At 32.0% G+C, this 26,732-nt stretch overlaps 1 protein-coding gene across 1 annotated transcript; it reads right to left on the bottom strand.

Annotated features, from left to right (window-relative positions):
* Nucleotides 1-1,184: 1,184 nt before the first annotated feature.
* Nucleotides 1,185-25,310, bottom strand: LOC106715301 (serine proteinase stubble). The gene is made up of 10 exons (XM_014508572.2): nt 25,059-25,310; nt 15,607-15,944; nt 9,289-10,698; nt 6,338-7,003; nt 6,021-6,101; nt 4,798-4,975; nt 3,046-3,198; nt 2,101-2,216; nt 1,694-1,849; nt 1,185-1,424 (listed from the first exon to the last, which is right to left on the bottom strand). Exons 2-10 carry the CDS (start codon nt 15,854-15,856, stop codon nt 1,261-1,263), a joined length of 3,174 nt encoding a protein of 1,057 aa, XP_014364058.2. The 5' UTR covers nt 15,857-15,944; nt 25,059-25,310; the 3' UTR covers nt 1,185-1,260.
* Nucleotides 25,311-26,732: the final 1,422 nt, after the last annotated feature.

Genomic DNA, 26,732 nt, shown 5'->3' with positions numbered 1-26,732 from the left:
TGTCTCCGTTATTGTAGAAATGAAAAATTAAAACAAATGCTGAATGCAACACAAAATATGAGATTTATGCACTTCTCTTATATTCTACTGAACTAACTTACCCGTGAAAATTCAAGTAAACACATTTTTGTACAATAAAAGTGAGAAGCAATAAAAGTCCAATATTGAACATAGAAAAATATTTATTTCATAATATACAATTTTTCTAATTAGTTTTATTTGAAACAATTATTTAAATTTAAAATTTCTTATAATTATGGCTAATCGATAAATATTAATAAATGCATTTTTATTAAAAAATTTAACATTATTTACAATTACGAATTTAAACTTAATAATAGAATAATTTATGGACGGAAATATAATGAAATCGAAGATAATAAATAGAAAAGGTACGTACAAAATGTTTAAGACCATGAAAGAAAAATCTTAACCTAGTAATAACTTGCGTGAAGTGAATATTTTTAATTAGGGTTTTTTATACATAAGTCTTAAAATATTCATTTATAAATTCGATAATCGTGATTCAAAGATTAATTAAATGATGGCCTATAAATAGCTTACGATAAAAATTCTTAGTTTGGGTTTCCACTGTTAAAACAAAATACATATATTATGAACAGATGTTTTATCTATGGAAACCAACGTATAATCTAAATTAATGAGTTTATTAAATTTGTTGTGAAAAAAAATGTCATTTTTAAAACTTTAATTTATCAATTAAAGTTTTAAAAATGTTTAAATTGTTTTTTATTTTTTAGCATTTTGTACAAAATATACTTTGACTTAATTTTAAAATGTTAGTCAACAACTTTTCCATGTTAAAAGAAAAAATTGCTTAAATATAAATTCCTCATTGAGACTTTAAAAGTAATATAAATATGGTTACCTATTTGTATTTGTTTTGATGAGCAATTATTTCATTAGATTTACCCTATGCTTAAGATTGTAAGAACGTTTTGTAATATTCTTTTTGAGTATAAAATTGGAATATTAGTTCATATTCCAGATTTATGCTAAAAAAAGTCACTTGACATAAGACATGAAGTTTTACAATCTATTAAGAGGTATGTTTCTATATATTTTTAGCAATACGCTCTTGGTATACAAGTGTGTGGAAAGAAACATCCTATAACTAATGTAAGAGACGCCATACACGGACTAGATCATACAGTCATACTGTTATCGTTATCTATTCCGACTGCACCATGAATGGCTGCTCTTATATAAAAACAAGGAGCAATATGAGGAGAAACCGGTTTAGAACTGCAATATCTGGTTGATCCAGTCGCGGAAGGCGGAGATGCGCGTGTAGACTCCGGGCTGGTTGGGCTCCGCGCAACCGATGCCCCACGAGATGACGCCGCCCAGCACGAAGCGGGCGTCGCGCTCTCGCTGCAACACCATCGGACCCCCACTGTCACCTGTGTTACCGGTAAATTGAGAAAATAGACTAAATACTAAAACAATATGACTTTTTTATTACTAGTAAGAATAAATAAAAAAAAAGTCACAGTTACGACCCAATAAATTCTAAAAAACCGTCGTCGAATGCTTTCATAGTTAAGCAAAAATAAAGCGAGATATATTTTTTGATTTTGAATATTAATTATAATTTTACTTTTCAAATGGAGATCATTGACTCGCTCGAATCTTATTTGAAACGCATATATCAATAATAGTGCAATCAAACCTTCACAACTGTCAGCTCCGCCCGACTTCCAGCCGGCGCAGATGAAGATGTTAGGTATGTGCTCCGTGTACCCGGCCGCCTGGTACATCGCCTCGCACGCAGAGTTGTTGATCACTGGCACTTGCACTTCTTGTAGTACAGTCGGCAGTGGACCCTCTGAGAGACAAAGACACAGTATAAATTACTAAGTACGGTGCGACAGATAGTTAACAATTTAATAGTCTTATAATTATCTATAATTTCAAGTATTTACACAATTGACAATAACAATCTGTTTTCCACTGTTGTATCAACACAGTTGGTATCAATTTCAACAGTACTTGACTACAAAGAGTCATGAATTTCATCATATGTAGGTACTCGTACAACGAGGTACCAGGAGAGTATAACCCCGCAAGTAGACTGACCGTCATAGAGTCTTCCCCAGCCGGTGACGTAAGCAGTCTTGCCGACGTAGTCATCATCGTTGTCCGGCACACACACCGGCAAGATATTCGGCTGGAATGTCACTGGTTCGTAGAACCTGAAACAATCATAGATTTATTGTTACACCATTAATATAATAATCACCAAAAATCGCCCACTTTTAAACGTCGGATTAAATAGTAAGACATCGGGAACAAAATTTTTGGACCATTTCAATATCAAAATAATAGTGTAATCGGAAATTCGCCACATATTTCACGTTTTTCTCAATAATTTGAGAAAAAAAAAATAAAAAAAAAACTTGAGAACGCACCAAAGGTATCTTTCGAGTCGAATATTATCTAGATACCTCTAATTATTTTCGTTACACACTAGTACGAAAATCCATTCAAAAATTTACACGTAGTATGTTGGAAATGTCAATAGTGATCTACTAACCAAATGTAAGTTAACACTTTTTCCGGAACGCTAACCGTTTAAACTGACCTTAATTTTTACATGCCATAAATAGTCACTAGAGCGTGTTTCTTTGGTCACTCGTCATTACACTTGACCTTTATTTATAAAAACTACACAAGTAAAAAAGTGGCATTAACGGAATAGATCACGTTGATTGTGTTATGTGCATATATTTAAAAATATAACATCAACTATCTGTATTCTAATTCTTTCTAATCCGTTCGTACATTCACCTTATACTATTTTTAGTTTTTTTGTTTTAAAATAAAAAGTTCTAATAGCGAATAAACTATAATATTTTTGACATAGTTTCTTTCACAGTTTCGTATTTAATTTGCCCTGTAAATTCAGTTACACGTTAATATCAGAGTTATCAGAATATATGTCACAATTTTAAGATTAAGTGCCAAGGTGTTCTCTATCACTCGTAAAGCATATCCTTAATTGGTTTTAATAAAATAACTCACCTCAGTAACGCAAGATCGTATTCAAATGTATTGCGGTCGAAGTGCGGATGGCTGGCCACGATCTGTACGCGGCGCTCCGCGAACCCGTACGGCTCGTCCTCTGTCGCTAAGTCATGCTCTCCTAGTCGCACGAGCAGCTCTGATGGTGGTACACTGAGGAGAAATATTTTCATATAATTAAGACTATTAAAAAGCAAAGTAATGTGGTAAAGCCGATTTGAATGAAAACAGTTTAACTCTTAAACCTAGAGCCGTTCCAGGGAGAGGATACTACATAATTGATAACCACGCCTCTAAACGTTTAACGGGTTCTCAGGGTAATATCAGTTTTAAAGAATCCCACCATATTTGTACCTATAAGGAGCCAAACCAATCTAATTTCCACGAAAATTGTTATGTAGTAACTACGAGGAGTACCAATTTGAAACTTGTAATTTGAGTTTTATTGACAAAGTAATTCTTTTACTTTTATTAAATACTAGCTTTTTCCCGCGACTCCGTCCGCGCGGAATAAAAAAAAAAAAGAAAACGGGGTAAAAATTATCCTATGTCCTATTCCTGGTTCTAAGCTACCTGCCCACCAATTTTCAGTCAAATCGATTCAGCCGTTCTTGAGTTATAAACGGTGTAACTAACACAACTTTCTTTTATATATATAGATATAGATTTTTTAAAACCGTGCTTTTTAATGTTTTGCATTTATATTTATAGTTTTAATTAAAGTATCGTTATATTTTACGTTCTGTATTAGGTGATATATAAAAACAATCATCAAAATACCCTAAGTTCAGGTCGCGACAAAACGCAAGTAATGTTTTTTCATTTGCATATAACGATACTGAACTTTTAGGATCGCCGAATTTTTATCAGTTTTAACTAAATATTGTTTAAAAATCCTTAAATTTATCTTTTTTATTGATTTTACATATAAACACATTATTTCCAATTATTTTTTCATGTTTTGTTAGTTTCCTTAAGCAGACAATTATGTTTTTATCTCATATCAATTGGGCAAAAAGGTTGCAATTTTTTATAACATTCAGTCTCGCTTCTTATAAAAAATTCAATGCTACTAACTCGACGTTATCAATTGAATATGTCTGAGATATAACGTGCGATTTTTCATAACTCGTCTCGTTAAATTTAATTGTATTCAAATTCACCGAGTCATGTGATTAAGTTAGTTATTTATATTTCACTAAGCAACGAGACATTATAATTTTGAACAACCTGTTCACTTTACTGCCTGTTATTTCAAGCGTACTGTTAGTTATTAGTCATACTAGATGTCGCCTGCGACTGTCCGTGCGGAATTAAAAACAAAGGTAATAAATCTATGTGTTTTTCCAGACTAAGTTCTACACCTGTGCCAAATTTCATCAAGATCCGTTGACCCGTTTTGGAGATATTTTCAAACAAACATCCATCCATTCAACTAAATATTCGCATTTATAATAGTATTAAGATGTTATTCATTTAAGTAATATATGTATATAACAATAGAAATCTCGATATAATACGGTAATCGACTTGAGTGTACAACTACGAATATGTTATTTCTGAATGTGCAAAGAATGTAGATTTAGATCCGTCATGCGATTAGTACTGTGAGCTATCACCTTGTTCTAGTTAATTTTTTTTTAAAAAGTTAAAATATCTACAAGTAAGTAGTTTATAAATATTTTTGATCAACAAAAATAATACTAAAATGTGTTTACATGCCATACTAGAGTTAATATTATTCATACTCACTGTTCAACGCAATGCGCGGCTGTGATGGCCCAGTTTTCATTCAAGAGTGCAGCACCACATTTGTGGAGGTATGTAGAGGTTCTATACTGACGTAGTGAGATCTGCCACGGCCACTGGCCGAAGCTGGACTTGGTGCCGCCAACGATGCGCCCCTGTGGCCAAAGTCGCCGACCGCACACTGCCAGCATCACCAACGTTGAGTTTATTATCATTTTTCAATAACAGCGATAACAATCGTCCGAAAAAAATTACGCTCCGATGCATATGTGCTTTTGTCTAATTTAGCTAAATTAAAAAGACACTTTTGCTGCCATTAAATTCCATTCGAATAAAAACAATTTCGTCCGAACGCATGTGAAAGCTTTTGCCTAATTGCGCTAAATTAAAAAGTTATAGTTTTGGCGCCATTTTGAAAATAGTAAACGTCACTTGTTGTTCACGGCGTTTTTGTTAGAAAAAATATGTTATCCAAAAACACTACGTAAGTTACTTATATTGTAATTGTTCGGAATAACTAATTTAGAACTATGAAAAAGAATTTCAATGTTATTTTATTTCTGCTAGTCATTTTTGAGTTCACTTGTTCAAATTGTTATGAATTATGCACTCCATAAATAGGCACAGATAATGCAATACGTCCTTGCGTTTGCCTTGGCAATGGCGTCCGGCCACAACGCGCGCGAACTGACAACTCTTTGTTTAAAATTTCTGAACAGAGTTGATTTTATTTTTTGTGGTTGTTGATACGCTCGGCAGCCTGGAGTTGTGCAGGCTCGGTGGTTCTTTGACCTGGCGAACGATGCGTCATATTGATTTAGGGCATCCCAAAATATCGTATGAATTTATTCCAAATTATGTTTACTCCATTTTCATGATACTTGATAAGTAATTATAACAAAGATTTTTTTCTGCGCTTGAATCTAGTGACATGTCTTGCCTAGCAACTTAAAAATGTTTTTTTTTAAATTTTAAATACTAATTTTTATTGTTATTGTTTGTAAATATTTATAATTTTATATGCGTTTGACCGTACACGGAAATCACCGTAGTCAAGGATGCTGTGACCCTATAGCAAAATTGCTTTGTGAAGTAATAACAACTGTAATGAACGTGCAACATTTCCACGTGGAAACAAATTGCTTTTAATTAATATGTTTACCACTGATTTTAATTTTTTACATTTTGCGAGTAATGTGAAGTAAAATTATAATATAAAATCTTACCGTCCTTATAGTCAGACATATTGATAGTTTCAGGACTAATTGTAGTCTGTGATGATGCATTTGGATATATTGTTGTTGTTTCTGAAATGCAATGAAAATAATTTAAAATTACTATCTATATTGTCAAAATATATTTAAGATTAATACAAGGCAAACCAAAACGGCCAAAAAACATTACAAGAGAAGTTTGAACGAGGAAAATGTATAATTTCAAAGTACTCGTAATTGGTTTAAACAATACAAGTGAATTAGGTAAATTATACAATGTATGTCTGTCTGTTTAAATAACAAATATTAAGAAATATCATGCTTTTTACCATTTTCATATACTCCAAGTGTCGTTGTATCAGTAAAGTTTAAGTTTGAGGCTGTTGTAACATTTTCTGAGGTCAAACTCGGCGTTGACGTCGGCACAGTCGGCGACAAAGTTACATTCACAGTGAACTCCAGCAAAGGTGCTTCGGTCGTTAATACAGATGTTGACGGTGATAGTTCTGAAGTCGGTAGGCTTGTTGTCGTTGTTGGAGTGACTGTTTGTGTTGTTGCTGGCGAAGAAGAACTTGGTGGAATGTAAGATGTTGATTTCTCTGTTGTGGTAACATCAGCTAAGGTCGATGTTGGCTCTGATGAAAGTTGCTGAGTTGCTGATGTTTCTACAATTGTTGTTGGTGCTTCTGTTGTAGTCGTCGTTGTTGTGGTAGGAGTTGTTGTTGTGGCAGGAGTTGTTGTTGTCGTAGGAGTTGAAGTTGTGGAGGGAGTCGTTGTAGTTGTGAAGGGGGATGTGGTTGTTGAGGAAGTTGTAGTGGTTGTAGAGGGTGTCGTGGTGGTGGAAGAAGTCGTGGTGGTTGTGGTAGTAGTGGTAGTCGTTATTGGGGTAGTAGATGTTGTGGTTGTTGTAGGGCTAGCGACTGTTGTATCAGGTTTTGGTTGCAAAGTTGATATCAAAACCCAGCCTTCGGGTGGAGTAATTGGTGACCATACTTCTGTAAAGCAATTAAATTTATTTTAATAAAATATTTGTACACCTGCTATTATGTTGGAATACGTTTAATTTTCAATTATTTATTTAAATATTTCTTATTTACAAACTTGCATTGAAGCTAAGTATGTAAGTGGAATATGTTAATGTATAATACAAATACAATGATGTTCTTTCGAGTTGCAATGTCAGCCGAGAGTTGGCACGGGTTCAAAAAATGAATGGACCACTAAATGCTCGGGTCAAGTAGGGTTACCGGCTTGTTGAGTTTAATAATACTTTGTAAACTCGATCTTGAAATTCTATATAATTATAAAAAAATATCATAGTGCGCATCTACATGTTAAGTGGTCTTGATTAACGCCGACCAAGTATCATAAAATCAATTGATAAAGTTCTTTCACAAATCGCGGGTTTATGAGTCCGAAATCTCTGTTTTAAAAATATCGTCATTCCTGTGACAAAACAGGGATAACAATATAGTTTAACGAAGATTTTGGTTTCAAAAACCCACGGTAACAGTTTGAATAATATGTACCAATATTTCATTTGAAAATTAAACGTATACTTTTTGGTAGCTTGAAGGATTAAAACGTACTTTAGTAGGTTGGTGTTATTACATACGAATTCTTTTAAAAAAAAACAGACATAATTTTTTTTTTGCAGCTTCTAAAAATCGATATCATACAAAAAGGTTTTATAGCGTACTAATGAACGATTCAAATTGTAATGCTACATGTCCAAATACATCGCGGACGATATATTCAAATGAAAAATTAAAGTAAAAAAACATTATTTTTGATAAGGCTTTTTATACCATGTTCGATCGAGATAAAGTCGATTTTTGTAACTATAACTCCATAGTGCTTGTTGGTCCAAGTTTTTTGTATGCGTTTTTTAAAAGTTTGTTTACCAAAAAGTTCAATGACCCAAGGTGACATTGAATATACCATAAGCAGTTTAGTTTATTGAGATGAAGCTTAAGGAATATTGGCAAGGTTTATTGATATTTTTTTCGATATGCTTTGGTATGATTTTACTTGTCTTAGTTACGATGTTATCGTATCTTTATCATTTAATATTTATGTCCGACATTGTACTAAAGAGTAATTTTTGTCTAAATCTAAATAAATTCCAAACTGATCATATTCTCAGTCGTTATAAATAACAAAAAATCTAACCAGGTTAACTCGATCAAAACATCGTAACATTTAAACGAATTTAAAAAAGAATAACAAAAGCAATGCTTGTGATCTGTTGGCAACAGTGTTGAAGAAAGTGAGGCGGACAATTTCACTGGGGCAGAGCGGCTGCGGGACTGATCTCACTGGGGTCATGCGCGACCTCGATACGTGAGTTGTGGATATCGTTTCATATTATTCGTTTATCCATGAAACACGCAGCTTTAGATACTTCGGAGTTACTTATAACTACCATTAAAAGTATAACGAACTATCATTGCTGTATGTAGGAAATTGCATCTAGTTTAGTTTTACCGAAGGTAAGAGAAAGTTATTGAGAATTCCCGTAAAACACGACCATTTGTACTAGACCGTGCTATAGAAAGAATTTTATTATATGTAATTGTACAGGGAGTTATTCTAACAATCTCTCTCAGCTTGTACTACAGGATCTGTAGGAATTAAGCGAAGTTCAAAATAAAATTCAGTTAAAATTTATAATTCTCAAAATTGTTATCCCATCAAATGTTTATCTTAAATTTTATGACAAGGCAATTGTAGTTAATTAGATGAAGATCAATTTCAAACTTTAAATTATTTTCATATATCTTTTTATGTTATGTAAATATTTTATCTTGTGAAATGTAGAGGTTTGTTTATTGTCATAATATTCACAGTCTTTGCTGACGTTATTGATTATCTAGCGGTATCTTTTTGTTACTGAATAAAAAACTAAGAAATAATATTGCAGTTATACTTAACAAGCTTTTAAGATTTCGAATCGAGGTTATGAATGAACTACCGGTGAATCACACGATGTCTTATGATGAGTCATGGTAGTAAATGATGCGAGAAACAATATTTATTATGAGTAGTTAAGAATTCTAGACATTCTAAACTGACAGCGAAAAGGTTTAGGAATTATTACGATATATGGATCCGGTTTCGAGCTCAAATGTTCAACCGTTAACACTCGAACATATTCAAAATTACATATTCGTAAATCTTCATTACATATTTTAATTGTGAGAAGAAGGGAATAATTATGATAGTCGTGATTATGTTAAATTATGAGCACGGAAATTAATGTTAAAAAAAAAGTACATACCATCCGAGGCCGTAGTCGCTACATCTGGTGCTTTTGTTGCAGAATCGACATTACTAGACCAGGTCACAAATGGAGGGAATTCAGTTGAGAGCAAAGAATTTGGTGCTGTTGTTGATAAAGTAGTGCTTTCAGTCACCGGTTTTAATTCTTTTTCAGTTGTTGGTTCTTGGGTTACTGCTTCTTCTTTATCTAGCTCCACCGGTAAGCTTTCCTGAGTTACTTCTGCTACTGGCTTAGTAGTAGGTTTTTCTGTGATAATTTCAGTAGTTGGTGAATCATAAATTGTTGTCTCAGGTGATTCTGTTATACGTTCCGTTGGCGCTAATGTTGTTGTGGTTGTAGACAATGTTGTAGGACTTAAAGTTGTGGTGGTAGTTGTCGTAGTGGTTGTAGTGGTAGTGGTAGTTGTAGGAACGTCTTCTGTTTTAGAATTAGTTGAATCAATGAAGGTGATGATAGGTGATGAAGGCCTAGTGAAGAGCGGCCTTGCGCTAGATGTTTGAGGAATTATCGTTATGTTTAATCTTGGTGGCGAAGGTAAAGGTTTTTTGGTAGAGTGCCTTTTTGGTGGGGTTTTATATGGAGGTTTTCTTGTTGAATTATATACTGATATAGGTTTTGTTGGTCTTGGTTTATTACTAGGACTAAATTGAGGCCTTGTAAAATTAGTTAAAGGTCGAATCGTAGGTCTCGGCTTAAATGGAGGTTTTATAGGTTTTCTAGATGCTAGGGGCTTAGTGCTCCCCTTAGTAGTTGTTACAGTTGCTTTAGTAGTAGTAGGTGGTATTACCGTAGTAACACTTTCTATTTCATCATTTTTGATTTTGTCTGTTTCCAAATTTTCATTATTACCAGATACTGTTTGGAAAGTCGAAAGTTTTATTGGTACTTCTGTAACTGGTATGTCAGTTGATGCAATCTTTGTAGTTTGTTTTTGTGCTAAATCTAATGTTATAGTTGTATGTAATTTATTGTCCAAATTTTCGATTTTGTTATCGATAGTCGTTATTTCATCGGACTTGGTTTCTAATACATCAGGTTCTGTTCTATCATGTGAGCTTTCTGATACATGAGACTCTGTTGTAAATTCAGTTACCTTTTCTGTGGACGGTTTCTTTGTAGCTACACTAGTTACTTTGTTGCCTATACCATGAATTTTATCTTCCAATTGTGGGTGAACGAAATTTGCACCGTCTATCGAATTATCGTCGATATTTTCAATTATTTGTGGAATTATATTTTTATCGGGCATTTGACAACATGAACCGAAATAGAAACGATCAATACAAGTTCCTAAATGAGTACCGTTTGATTTTAGGCAATCTATGGCAAACATGCATAAACCTTCTTGCGCTGATCTTCTTGATATGCATGGCAAGTGTCTTATATTTCTAGCTAGTGGCACTGGACCTGAAACAAAATTAGATGACATTAATACAATGCATTTTTTTAATATTATGCTAAATAGACCGCTTAGATTTTCATATTTTTGTTCAAGTAACTATTGGACTATGTATTATAAACCTTATTGACTTTTTACTGTGTTTAAAGCTTAATTATTAAGAAAACCTTGGGTCTATATGAATAGATGTAAAGGAAGTTAGGTACAAGTAGTTTTTATTTTCCGTTGAATCAGTACTAATGTTAACCGCCATCTGACGGCTGCAATTAAAATTATATTGTTTGCTTTAAAGCCTTACTTAATAAGTGTTTTGTAAACCAGGCACTAGATGTCAATGCTTTTACAGTTGTGATATTTTAGAGATTGGCAGTTTTTTATATTACTGGAGCCGAGAGGACTATTATTATGCTTTTGTTTGCTTCTGTATCTAAATTTAACTTAAAAATAACAATTCTTAACTTTCCATATAAAAGACTTCAACGCATAACGATTGTCTTAAGTGGAAGTTTCGTAGTAAAGCGTGACATATTTGATAATCGATACATGTTTAAAATCGATATAATGCTAATAATTGTAGATATGAATATTTTTATTATCGTTGCAAAAAAAATAATTATTCTTATCCTTTAAATGAAATTCATATGTTGATTAAAAATCGGCTAAAATGCAGGCTATGTAGTATTATGTAATGTTCCTCGTTCTTGACATTTGACATGTGGAATGTTACATATATGTCATGAGTAAATTATAACTATTAATTAAAAGTAACATAAATGTCGCAGATGTACAATCCTGACTAGTATATTTACTAGCTGATAAATAGCATAAGGATTTACCGCGACCTCATTTTGAAGAAAAAATTAACTTAAACGTCTTGATTCTATTAAAGTAAAATATACAGATTGATATGTATATATATTATATATATATATATATATATATATATATATATATATATATATATATGTATGATATATATATATATATGTATGATATATATATATATATGTATGATATATATATATATATATATATATATATATATGATATATATATACTATCATACTTGCACTGAAGATGGACCCCCGATGGGTCCGAAACTATTAAGAAATACTTAAGTAATTTATAAAAATGAAAAGCGGAATAAGTTAACTCGATATAATTTAATTTAAACGTCAAGGAAATTTGCCCGCGATTTCGTCCATTTGGATTTAAAAAAAACTTAATAAGTAGCCAATGAGATCAACCAGACTATGTTCTATAGCTGAGCCAAATTTCATCGAGATTTATTGAGCCGTTCTGGACACTTTCTAGCAAACATCTATCCATCCGAACATTTGCATTTATAACATTAGTAAGAAAGTTTTTATTATTACTGCTAGTCACAATAGATAGAATGTTCTTGGATATAGTCACTACTTAATAAAAATTAACAATAGGCAGTGTAATTACAATCAACAAAGTTGTAGTGAAACAGATTAAAAAAATAATATACATAAAAAGAACTTTATTCAAGTACAATGCAATGAACGCGTAATTAAAAAGATTTCGATCTTTTCCTTAAACGTATTAGCGTATAGTATTAAACATTCAACATCACAAAAAGTAAGGTCAATCGTCTTGATCCTTTAAACAAAGTAAAATTATAAAGAGCTAGCTGTCGCTTGAAACCCGTTCTCCTTCACAAAAAAAATGAAATGATTAGTAGCCTACGGAATTAAAATAATTAGTAGCCTACGTGTTTTTTCAGACTGAGATGTATTTTTCAATTTCATCGAGATGCGTTGAGTCGTTCTGAAATACATAAATGTAAATTATCTTAATTGGTATGGAAAAATAGAAAATTAAACTCTGTCTTTAAAGTCTTAATACTTGAGTTCTACATATGTACGTATGTATTGTATTGTTCTCAATCGAATAATATCGATACTTATACTCGTATATCGATGTTTAAACTCAGATTAAAATATCTGTCTGCTATTCCATTTACGAAAAGTATTAAAGTAAGATGAACTACATTCAAGGATAGTTTTAGAAAAATTTATCAAAGGATCTTAAGGAAAGGTCACTGTCCTATTTAAGCTACTAACATTTTAGTCACGATTTAGGAGATAAGATGACATTAAGTCTAACAATGCAAGTGATGTGAGATACACTCATAAGAATCATGATTATATTTTTAAAGCAATGTCTTGTTATATATAGAATAATATAATATATATAAGTTTAGTGCTTATTTATTCGCTCTTTTTAAAAGTTTTTCCAGTTCATCAGATATATACATAAATCGGACTTTTCCAGATCAATATCAATGCGAGGAGCCGCTACAGCGAAATGATCCCATTCATCCTGGATGGAGGAAGGGCCACTGACGGACCTACATCGGAGCTCAAGGTATTTAAGACTTTATTTGATTAGCTTAATAAAACTAATTTCCGCAATGCAAAGAAAGCAACGTCTGTGACGTAGTTCTTAAGCGCTTGACCGGACCGGATCGAAATCTATATACATCCAGGTTCGATCCCGGCTATGTACATACCAATGTGTTTTCCGAATTTTAATGTACATATCATTTTATCCTGATACAACCTGAACATATCGTCGAAGAAATTCAAAGATATGTGTTAAATAAACCAACCCGTACTGGGCCAGCGTGGTTGACTATGCCTAGTTCCTACCCCTAACTCCAAGCCCCTCGGTGAGGTCATTTATAAGCTGACGAAAAGAATGCTAATTGAATCCGGGCGTTCCCTTCGTTTTAGTTCAGTAGGTAAAAAACTAATAAACGTTACTAGTAAGTTTATTTATCCGGGATCCAATCGTAACTACATTTTATCACTGTAATGCCTATCTGCCGTGACATAACATAACCGTAGCGCACACTCGTACATCCTTACAATGTAATGACGTAAGTAATTAAAAAGTTATAAAAACTAGATTCAATCTTTGCTTGGTATGAGGTGCATTGACCGCACACAATTCAAATAAGCAAGTCGCAAAATACAGATTGAATTTATTAAAAAAATAGTTTATGTATCGAATGAGAAGAACTGTTTGTGAGAAGTAGCACTCGTAGGCATTTCTGTTGTGAATCGGCCTAATGGGATTTTTTTTTCTCATTAGTCTGAACGATCAGCCCAACAGGATACACCCGACGTAGTATCGTTGACACGTCATTAATGGATTTAAATATAAAAAAATGTTATGTCAACTTATAAAAAACACATTAGATTTGCGCTTTGTTATAAACACCCTGTAAGCTATGCCAACACCGGGGTTGTTTTCTATTCATCTTACTTTATTTTCTTAACGTGGATTTTTACTGCTGAATTATGTTTGTACTGCTAGTGTACTCATGGCCTTTTTAACACAAAGGATTAATCTTTAAGCTATCCCTTATTAGTAACGGAAATTCACGTTATTAATAGCATCAGTAGCCTAAAAAAAAATCTGAATATTATGCCATTATTCACACGTTTGTAATTTAATTAACACATGTATAATTATAGCAAGTCGATCAAGTAGTAAGGTGCGGTGCGTGGGAATATCGCTTAGAGATCTTTGGTCGATGACACACGCGACCTACATGAGTCCTTTAACAAATAAGAAAGGAAGTGAAAGTGTGGTTAAAGTACGCAGACAATTTCTACGAATTTTTATGCATGTACCTGCCACGAAGACAAGTGCTGGGATTTTACACACATATTGAAATGTGGAACGTTTTTATAGAGGCCGTTTGGAATGCGTGGGGTGTTAAAAATAATCTAGAAATACACTATGAATACAACATTCGAATATTCGTAAAATAATATTATAATAGGTACTCAACATGTGTCGCCACCATTTTGTTCTTTCGTCGCCAAAGCAAGTTTGTCAAGATCGATGTGAGAAAAGTCGCTGCGATTTTAAAGATGGCGGAGCAAATCTATACAGTTGACATTTTGTAAATTCGTGTTAGCCGTGTAGTCGCTATGCCTGTACTGACCGCTTATACGACTCACGTCGACGATTCAACGTTGTGTGTACGGAGATGCATACTACGTTTCCTTCTATTCGAAGGGCTTAGTTAAGCAATTTAAGTTGCCTGACCTATTTTTCAACAAAACTCATTTAAATGGCAACAGAATAAACTACAGCCTAATTCTTGTTTAGGAAATAATTTTTACTATAAATCATTTTAAAATAAATTGAAAGTTGTACTTTTTAATAAGGTTTTACTTTTCACGGTGAGTGTTTTGTCATGTTGTTAAGTAGTAAAGCCTTAACTAAGCATCACTAATCGCCTTTCTCTGTTAACTGCAGCAGCCTTCATTGTTACATTGTAAAGTGTTTTGTCAGTGTGTCAAGGTGTTATGAAATATTTCACGCTTCCCCTTTCTACATCATTTACATATTAAAGACAACTACAACAACATTTAGTTGATGCGCGCGGCTTCTTTCGACAAATTCTTTTTGAAGTTGTATTTTGTTAATTATTAATTTACTCGTAAATTGAGTCATGCTACTCTAAAAACTAGGCTATGTCTCTTACAAACTCTTTTGCTACACATTTCCGTAGAAATCCTTACCTTCCGGAAAACAACACTTAAATACAACAACACAGAAATAGATAATCAATTTCAAAATTTAGTGGGTGTGTATTTTTTAACACAGACAAATTAATTGGAAATAATACTCATAAAAAGTTGTGGAACTATATGACTAAGCTTTTAAATGCGACGTTGAAAGAAAGGTGATCTCGGAGAGATGACGTATTGTTTTATGTAACATGAGACGTTAACAAACAGAAGACACGTGTGAGTCATCATATTGGATGTTAATCAAATACGTTCTTCAGGAAATATGAAAGAAAAATATCACAATAATTAAAGGATTTATGTGTTACAGTTTAATAAAAATATATAAAAAAATGTTACCTTGTAAATAATCCAAATTTAGTATCACCGGACCCGCGGCAACAGAGTTCAAATTTAAAAACACTTGAAAAAATATTAAAGCAACTGTAAAATTTAAACATATCACACGAACATTATTTACGATGCTTAATATTGAACATTTCGCGTAAATATAACTGTCACTGGGTAGCACTTTACTATCTTCTTCGTCGTTCTGTTCTCCTTTGATTCTGGGATGGCTGTATGGCCACGTGTTTAGAGGTGGGCCCATTTTTTAATGATGTTTTGTATGCTTGCAGATTATCCCGATGCTATGAATGTTGCATTTTTTTGTAGTCTGATAATGATTGGAGAGTTATCTGTAACAAATAATAAAATAATTTTAGCCAAGCTGTAAAATCTATATTTGTAAAAAAGATATCTTTCTGTGGATACAAGGTATTATTGATTAACAGCCGTAATCAGTTCAATTGCTTTTAAATGTTAGTTTGAATTCAAGTACTAAACATACCATAACAAGATATGTACACTGTATTTCCGTACTTGTATTGAATTACTACGTAAAGCTTCATTGATCAGTACAACAAGGCTACTAGCCTTGTGAATGAAAATGCTTGTTTTTATATTATTGTATTATATTAAATAACAAAGTTTTTAATCTACACCTGACGTAAAATGCAACTTGAATAATATGAGCTAAATGTGTATGAGGGCCGAGTGGATCTAAATTAAATTAGGTGCAGATGTAGATTACAGTTTGGAATAGCGCATAAGGCTTCTGTATGTATGTCGCTTTAACTTTTCAATGTTAATTTATAATTAATGTAATAATATACCTTTTACCCTTTACACAATAATAACATTATAAACTAGTATAGTCGTAGCTTAGTAGCTTAGGTCTAAGTCTGAGCTATCTAGAATTCAGGAAGTGGCTAGTGACCAGTCTGTACAGTTAAATGAATCTCGCACAGCCGGCTCAGCCTGTTTGCGCGGCGTTCAACATTCGATTCTGCTCCTACTTGCTGCTATTTGTTAACATAAACTTTACGACCTAAATGTATTTTAATAGTGGCCGTATGTTATATTTAACTTCCTCCTCGTAATAGTTAAAGTTAGTTAAAGATTTTAGTAGGTATACATTAACTGACAACATTAACGGATTACCGTATATTACTGCTACATGTGTAGAGATATGTTGTTATTCTTTTACAAAAGGAAACGAGAAGATTGACAATATACTTCTTGTGCATTTGTTTCTGCAATGTAAACTCACGCTAAGTAACAACTAATTTTTTTAGCAATTTCTAAATATAATTTCAATTCAGCTCATTGTAGGTGTTGACTTTTGTGTAACCAAATAAAATATTTGTTTAACTTTCAATCTGTCTGAGCGTCAAATCATTTGTACATATATTTACTGAGAACTGTTAATTAATAAGGGTTAGTGCATTGAGGTCAGGCGACGCGGCGCCTCTAACGGTCCGTCATTTTCCTAGCGGACCAGTAGCAGTCATCTCGCCCGCACACTAACACATCCAAGATATACTTGTATTAAGTTATATCTAAGACTATTTTCTTATTGTGATATTTTTGATTATCTATGACATTATTAAACAACATTTAAATAAATATGCTTCTTATCCAACTGCAATATCCAATGGAAAACCTAATCTAAGGCTTAGAAGGTGATCGATTCATTTTTGTTCATCTTCCCATACAAAGTAATTAAAATAATCTTCTGATCAATCTTAAGAATGATGCGCCTCTTGATATTGACTTATGAAAATCATGATCTTTATTTTATCATAAAGAAAATTAAATTCTGCAGCTTGTATAAGTATGCATATGAAAATAGACAAAGACTTAATAAAAAGACTCCAATGTAATTGTTTTGAACTAAAATGTGAACTATTTTTTTATTAGAACAAACGACATCTACAGACTCTTTGTCCGTATTTTTTTTGCACATGTTCGTTATGCTAAATTACAGCAGTGAGGTCCTTATTTTAGATATCTTTTATGTAAATTAGGAACTGCGTCCTCTCGTATTTAATTCCATGAACAGTTATATCGATAAATTTCAATTTACATCATCTAATAAACTGTTTTCACCAATACTTGTAACAAATGAACATATGACAATAGGCGAAAGTGTCTAAATAATAAATACTAATACATTGACGAATGTGCAAATAGAAAAAGTGCATTTAGAAAGTGTTTCAGGCATTTTCCCATTTGTCACATCTATACAGCTGTTAACGAAGTTCTAAACGACAATACAGGGTGTTTGAATTGGTAACAGTTCCGAGTAACAAAGACATTTTGACAATATCAATTTGTGTAGATAATTAAATTACGATGTTTCTAAACGGTCTTGCATTTACAATGCGTTTAATAACTTAAAATACACCAATGAATCGAAAAAATATATTACTTATAGTCAAAGGAAAATTATAAATATATTCGACTTCATTTTTTTAACTCTTTCATTCACATTAACAACAATGTTGTAAATATGTAATTGTCAAACGTATCATAAATCCCATAATCTTTATCGAAAAATAACTTACTGAGGCTTTAAAAAATAAATTCTTGATTTTTTACAAAATCCAAAGTGAAAGCACTAAGTAAGACTTTCAAAGATAAGCTTTAGTGTTTTTACATGTTTTTACTTAATGCACTTAGGTAAGTAAGAACCGGTTACATCGTAATGTACAATGTATACTTTGTGGCTGAACCAAAACTTTGTGCCTGTTTTAGTTTAGTGTTTTAAAATAACTAAAAAATGTGACATTACGTTTTCTGCCATTTGTCATTATTTAATTTTTTTTTATATACACACTATAAAACCATACCGAAATTTTGCAGGTAGCAATTTTGACATTAAAAAAAAAGATTCTACTCACCTAACTTTTTTTTCCATTCATATCGATTAGTTAAGTTATTAATAAATTCGATTAGTCTCAACTTAATTGTCGAATTACGTTGTCTCTACATAGCGGTCATAGGAAAATGACCGATGTTCAATCTAAATCGCCCACGCGACTTTCACACACGCTAACCGCGACAGGCCGCCGAACTGCTAACGGTCCGCGCGACTGACATACATAGGAACCCCGTATACACTTACCCAAGATTATACCAATGTATAGGCAAATCGCTCAGAGCTCGAATTTACCTGTACCTAGAAAAACATCACCGTCCAATCGGTTGCCATGGTTACTATGACCACTATACGTAGTAGTGTTTTGACAATAACATTATTTACCGTGCGTTTCTGAGATTAAAATCTTTGCTTAAACATAATGTTATATCTGTATTGTCAAAGATACTGACAATGATGACGATATGTTTTATAAAGAGATTTGGTCTCAAAAACTGCGTACCCAAGAGGGTTACTTATAACGAACAACTCAAAGTTGTATTTTGTCAAGCACACATAGTTCCACGTATCATGTGAGATTGAATGATACATATTGGTTTATTACACTAATTTGTATTCGTGTCTTGTGCATTCGTAACATGCGGTTGTACAAGTTTTCCGAGATAGTTTTGTTAGAATTAGAGCGAACGTAGAAGCTTAAAAGTTAGTACATTTCATTCGATCGGTTTATTAGGAGACATAAAACATGTAAACCATTCGTTGTGAATACGGCAATAATCATTATTAATTGAATTAAATCTAAAGTAAGATTTCGTTGTCGTAAAAATAGTCTGTTCCTAATAAGTAAAGTTTAATCTGGAATTCTACATTAAGCCCGAAACAATTAAACGTGGGTTTCTGAGATCAATCTGTTTCTGATTTCTATTTTGTTAAAGATAATGACAGGGATGTTGATATGTTTTATACAGATTTTGATGTCAGAAACTGGTTAGTAGGTAATTTAGTTAATATATAGTTAACATAAAAACTTCTGTGTGATGGTTTAGACGATCAGTTAATCATAAATACGCAAATTAAGAGCAGAAATGCATCTCTGCTATTCCGGTGAAAATATGATAGCCTCTTCTAGCTCCTACCTGTGGCTATTAGTCAGCAAAAGATGTTATCTTAGTAATAAATAGTAATCGAGTTTCCGTTAACGTAAGTTGATTTAACTTAAACGGGAAAAACCCACTCGATTTATGCAGTGAGCTTTCTATTGATCGTAATTATATCATTATCTCCACATTAACGTAATGCAAATTAAGCGATTTGAAAGAAAATCAGGACCTTTTAAAATCGGTGATAAGATAGTGAAGTATTCTCAAAGTCGAAATAATTTTTTAGAGAATGAAATAACATGTTTTTCAAAAAAAATCAATAGGAAACTCACTGACAACTTTTTGCCAGCTACTTTTATAGAAAAAATTAGACAGCAATATGGTGTCGTAGAAGTTTTTCAGTTAAAAATTATTTTTTTCTTACAGTTCATTACATCAAAGACCTCCCAGAAATTTAAAAATAAAATCCAATTAAATATTATACCTTGGTAATGGAATTCGGAGAACTATAACCACATATTGTACAAAGTGTTGACACTAATTAAGAGAAGGTTTTTTGGATTTTTATGCAATGAAATGTTGCAAGGGTTTTTCGTATTTGAGTACAGTAAAAAATGTCTTATGAGACGATGACTTACATATGTATTAAACAGCATAATAAACATAAATCTTAAGGTCAATCATCAATTAAACAAAATGGTCGTTGATCTACTTTCTGAAATTGGTAGCCAGAATCAAACTTGCAAATTTAAATTAACATTTAATAAAAACTTATTACTAGTAAACCTAGTATTTTCTGAGTCCAGATATTTTATACTTCCGGGAAATTACAGTTTTAACAGTTATGCGAAATTAAATTTAATATAATTCGATAAGATTTTAGTAAATAATCCGGCTTATCGCGTTAGGTATATGACATAAATATTCATAGTAAACAAGTTCTAGGCAACCGCCATTTTATTTTTCTTTCATAGTTTTAGAAAAGCTCATGATTGTAAACTTTACTGTATAACGTTTAATGTTTCTCTTAAATTGCTTTTCTTTTTTGTTTCACTTGTTTTAATTGATTTTTCATACGATATATATGATTAAAGACATAAATGTCTGTCACAATACGTTACAATTAAAGAAATTCACTGAGTCAAGTATTAACGGAAATACATCACTTCTCTCGAAACCAGAGTCCCAATTAAGATGCCTTTAAAACAAGGCTTGCGAGTTGATTTATTATCATCAGATATAAAACCGTTTTACCGCTCAATGGGATAAAATTTCATATATATTGTTTATCATACTTATAAAAACCATAATTTTCATCATAACTTTTTGTTGTTTGTAATAACTTTTATGTATATTAAGATTGCAACAAAATATAATTTCACATGTAACATACACCCAGCGGGCGATTTGGTAAAGGAAACATTATTGAAAAATATATATAAACATTATTACTTTGTGGTAAGAATTATGATGTTTTGAAGTTACGTTTATTGGGGAGCATAATAAAAATAAGTAAATACTTAGATGATATCAGTATATATTTAGGAAATGTTGTATTTATTCTAATCTATTCTTCTCTATTTATAACAAAAATTATGTAAATGAAATATACAGTTATGTAAAATGTAAAATATCAACGGGTTATATCAAAATATCAAATGTATCAGGTATAATGTATCAAGCGTGTCGTGATATTCATCAGCCATTATTGTGTGTAAATTAGTCAACATTTTGGAGCATAGAACAGTTACTTGCTCGTCGCGAATATTGTTTTTACGATCGAATGATTTCACGGTCTGCAGATAAAATAATTGGAATTAAATCAAAATCATTCAATTTGTTTTATTCTTTTTTTTTGTTTAGGTAAAGTTCATTCTTCTTTTGTTTCAATAATCTACCACATTATCGGGATAATAGATAATTTCTTTTATAATATTTGTTGTATTTCGTTTATTATTGAAAAAAATGTTTACTTTAAATTTTATTTGTATAGAAAATCTAAAATTACGCACCTTGATTTAATGTATAAATTGGCTAAGTTTGGTTTTCAAAATATAAAAAACACAAGTAAACCTGGAAATAGGTATATGTAAAAATAAGTAATAACAATTATAATAAAACCCCATATAAATATATTAGTGTACATCTATGCCTTACGTAGAACATGTTTTCGTAACGACGGGTATTTACGGACTCCTTCATTAAGAGAATTCCTGGAAGCACAAACTGCACCTTTTCCTTAAGAGGATTGATAGACAAGTCTAAAAGAAGGAAAACGTAATAAAAAGGGAACGGTGGTGTAATTAATGACTAACATGAAAGGAATTTATGATAAACTTTTGTTTTTATATGCTTATAATAACGCAATGAAAAAGACATCAACGCATAAGTAACAAGATTGTGACTTTCTCCCAATTTATTTAGTTTGAAATTGCATTACATTTTTTTGGTCAAATTAATTAAGCACAATTTTTTTTTTCCTATAGAAACGAATAAATTGAACTATTTAGTTAATTGAAAATAGAAGATGTAATTTACTTAATCTAAATTTTTTTGTTGTAGTATTATCTTTATTATATTTTTGTCATCCGTGTTATACCTCAAACTTAATAATACAACCTTAATTTATGATAAAAATATGAAACATAAATGGAATTTTGGAGCCACGAGAACTGTAATCTTACACCAAAAGTTTCATCCTTATCCGGTATGCATTATGCAAAAATGTCACTTATTTTTAGTGCTCGTAAACTTTCACGAGCGCCGCTGTAATGCGGACTTACTAAGTTACCTTCATTTTATGTCAATAAACATTCGAGTTGCATACAATGTGTGAAGGTTTATATGTTACATACGATCAAGGGCATTCAATTTAAACATATTTTCTCATATATATAAAACATTTTAGTCTAGATTACGGACAGCACGATCTAAAGAAATAAATTGAAAATAAATATGGGGACTTTGAGTATCTCTAGAATATTCGAGATATGCAAAATACCCATATTTATCATGTTTTGTTCATATTAACGTCCTCTGATAATCGTAACCAAAGTTTTCACTTAACTTGACTTGTTGTTATCATACTTTATACTGATATTATAAATGCGAAAGTTTTAGTCGAAGTCACAGGCAAAAGTTATCTCATATAGTTCGATGAAAATGTAAGTTGCAGCGTCCGTCATAAATATTTAATACAAAAGAATACAACAGCAATAAATGACAAGTGTTTCTTTAAAACATCTTAAAAAATAATCAAATAAAGATGTACAAAACGCCACGAATTTAATACGAAATGTGGGCCAACATAAATTACATCGCTTTCGCCATTCGATGCCTTCGCAGAAACGACGTCAAGTTTTCATTTTCGATCGTAAAATTCCTCCTAAAATTACTAAGCGGCAACAAAATTTTGACATTACATTTAAATACCTCAGATTTATTTACCTATTAAGATAAATCTAGAATTTATGCATAAGTCGCGTTTTATGAAATTAATCATTACTGAAATCAATTTATTTTATTGAACGATCTTGCTTTTAACTTTCGCGATTTCCCGTTACAATTGACAAAAGCATAATAGAATTTACATTAAATTCATACATGTTTAAGAGTATTTGCATGGAAGTAAAACGAAATTAGAGTGTAAGAATTATAAGTAGAGCAAGGAGGTTCGTATAACGTAATGCCAGTTACCAGTTTGCACTGCCGTAAATCCTGTAAACTTATTTTGTTATCCGTGTTTTTCTCAAAAAGAAGAACAGGGACGACAAAATATCTTGTACAGGTGGTTGGCCACAGAAACACCCGGCAATATTACACAAGCTTTTATCCATCTACGAATTATATTCTTCCAAATATCAAAATAGCTGTTTTTTTTTACTTCCTAAAGATATATAATAATTAAAATGATTTCTAGGATTTCCTGATTAGGGATAGGTCCGTTGTCAGAATAAACCCTAAAATCGATACAGCTTTATATACATGCTAGATTTTTTGTTATATCTTGTAAAATATAAATATAATACGAAACATATTTGCACGTTTGCACGTTTCTCGCATACATATTATTAATTTGGCAGTTGACTTCTTTGGGGGTCAATAACATGTTGAGAATCTTTGCTCCTATATGTAGAAAATATTTTTGCAAGAATTAATGAACTCTGAACTTTAAAATTAACATCTGACGTAATTATACTTCCGTCCAGATGATCATTTAATATGTATCTCAAAACACATGTTAAAACATATAATAATTCTAGAAATAATTAAAAATCTTTTTTATACCTATGTAATATATAGGTATATTGCGTATACTAAGAATATTATACTGAAAACAAAGTAAATAAAGATTTTTTCAATGATTTCTATGAGATTGTATATTTAATTTACTTAATGGTATGTAATAATATTATATTTTATATTGAAACCTGTTATAAGTCAGATGCTTTGCTGAGTCACTACACATTATGTGGTTTAATATTTTTTTTATCGTGATAATGTATTAAAAAAACTCGCTCGTTATAATTATAAGATATTCATTTTCCAGAAGGGATGTACTTATATTTCCCTCATAAACTGCAGTCTTTTGTTTAAGAACTTCATTATATTGAAGATAAAAAATTCCTCCGTGGTGAGCGGGACGCAGGCAACGCGATGTTAATGACCCCGCCTTGGAACCTGCTTATCTGGGTCTTATCTCAAAAGTAAGTCAATTGAAATGTAGACATTCTTAACTAAAAGACTTATGGTCACAAAATATAATTTGCATTACGTAATTAAATTAATAAGCAATATTTCATATTTAAAACTACTCTAAATGTTATATGAAAAGTTTTTTTTATTATTTTAATTATCTTCGTAATGTTTAATGATGATCTATTTTCGCAATGTTGCTTGAGCAAAAAAAAAGAAAAATAATTATGAAAGTGCGGGCCGACGGTTTGACACCGAAATCGGTCGGCCGCAGCTCGGGTCGGATTCCATACGGGACCGTGTTTCGATCATTTCACTGACCTACATTCACTCACAACACAACTGGCCGCGCGGAAATCGTGAACTAATCGCACTTCTGTTTTTATTTTTTTAATTCTTAAAAAAAAGCTATACAACTGTTACAATAAATAAACCATTGAAATTTTATTTGGAAAAAAATTATATCTAGTATTCTGATGTTTCAAATATTCGTGTTATTGAATCTAGGTCGGAGGTAAGACTTCAAGCTCTAGAATCTAGATAGTTTCCTTTATATAAACTTGTTGGTTTTATTTGTGGTGCGGGCGCAGTAGGAAGAGCAACAACCTATGATTGCAGGGCCGTTATTCCCGATCGTCTCGGCTGAACACTGATAAGTGGAAAAAACGGCAACTCTTTCAACCATAAACTTGAACTTTAAAAAACGGTCAAATCTTATTTTTTAAATCAGTGACATATCAAATGGTAACTTGGAACATGATGTATTGTCAATTGAGATAAATAAATTAAATTACCTGTTTTATTAGAGTCCAAGATGTATATACTCTCACACTAACGAACTCATTATCCACCGGCACAGAGACAACAGTTATTTGTACTAAAAAAACAGATAATTAGCAAAAGTTGTATTAAAGATGAAAAGAATTGTTTTATACGTCAAACGGATGTCGATTATTTTTAAAGGCGCGCGCGCTTTTTCTTGAAGTATTTTTTTTTATGTAAAGAAGCACGGGCGTTCGCCGCGAAGCCTTGACCGCTACGAGACTGCGGCCACACTGAACGAACTATCGTTGCAAGTCGAGCCAAGTTCTCTTGCCACTTCATGTAAATTACTTTCCAACAGTTACTTTTCGCTTCGCTGCACTCATTCCGGTCATCTTTTGTGCTTTTTTGAAACTAAGCTTTTGATTGCCGTATAGTGTGTAGAGCTTTGAGATACGTTATCGCAATGCGAATATCGTTTTAACGACTCAAACCATTTAAAAATAGTACAGGAACATATTTAAGATAAGGTAATGCTTACGACTTCTAATTTAATGGTTATTGAGTTCATTCTTATTTTTCTTAAAACCTGACCTACGACCACATATTTCATCTAATGGATATATGTGAATGCTAAAGAAAATGTCCTTAATAGGACAGAATAAAACAGGATATGACAAGTAAGCCTTACTTATAGCATGAAAAGCAAAAAACAATACTCATGCAGCTGCTATGCACATACACATAGAGCAAGTCTAATAGAGTCTAACATTATTTGTAAATCAGAGATATTTAATATGTTTTCCCTGTTTTTTTTCATTGATGTGGAAAGAGAGAAACCTCATTTAGAAACTTTACCACACTGAAACCACGATCATATTAACAGTTCTACAATGACACGAATACTTAGAACTTACTTAATCGTAAAATGAATATAGCAAAAGTGTTCAGTTTTAATGTCATTCATATCTGATACTATTGCTTCCTTGCTTGATATTTTGGCTATAAGTGTAGTTAGTTATAAAATGCGTAACTACCTATTTTCAAAAAGAGCAGAGTGAGCGGTTCACGTGGACTTTAGTTGTCCGATAAAACCTCCACCCCATCTCAGATGTTTTATGCTTGCAGACTTTGATGATATTTTAGTGATGTTAAATATATTACTTTTTTGCTTTCGGAAACTATGCAGTACTAACTACTAAAAAGTTCATTCAGTGCCTAGAAGATTGTGACGTGAACCGTAGTCAGTACATTTAGGAAGTAATAATTATTTATATATACTTATATGTCGACTTTCAACGACCTTCGATATATATAACGGTAAATCTTAAATAAGATAATTTATCCTTATAAAACGGAACATAGTAATTGACCTGTAAACGCGGCATAACAACTCATTAGAAAGCCTTACACAGCTTTCTGTTTTCTCTATAATTGAGATATGATTACCTTAGGCAAAATCTATGAATAACAAATGTCTTAGGCATTAAACAAAATAATAATAACGACAACAACAACCGCAACAGCGACAACAGGAATTGACCGACTTGATCTGTGAAATACACCCGTGTATAACGTAGAATTCGTCGTGTTGTGACTATATTTGAAGATAGCAGTGAATTTACAATTGAGAACTTCCACCACAAGAAAAATAATTTATAGGCATAAAATTACAAAAGAAAAGTTCGTTGTGAGCCATCTAGCGC

Source organism: Papilio machaon, chromosome 19 (genome assembly GCF_912999745.1).
Source record: "Papilio machaon chromosome 19, ilPapMach1.1, whole genome shotgun sequence".
NCBI classification, from domain to species: domain Eukaryota; kingdom Metazoa; phylum Arthropoda; class Insecta; order Lepidoptera; family Papilionidae; genus Papilio; species Papilio machaon.
The sequence above is the reverse complement of the archived record's forward strand: the minus strand, read 5'-3'. Positions and strand labels throughout refer to the sequence as shown.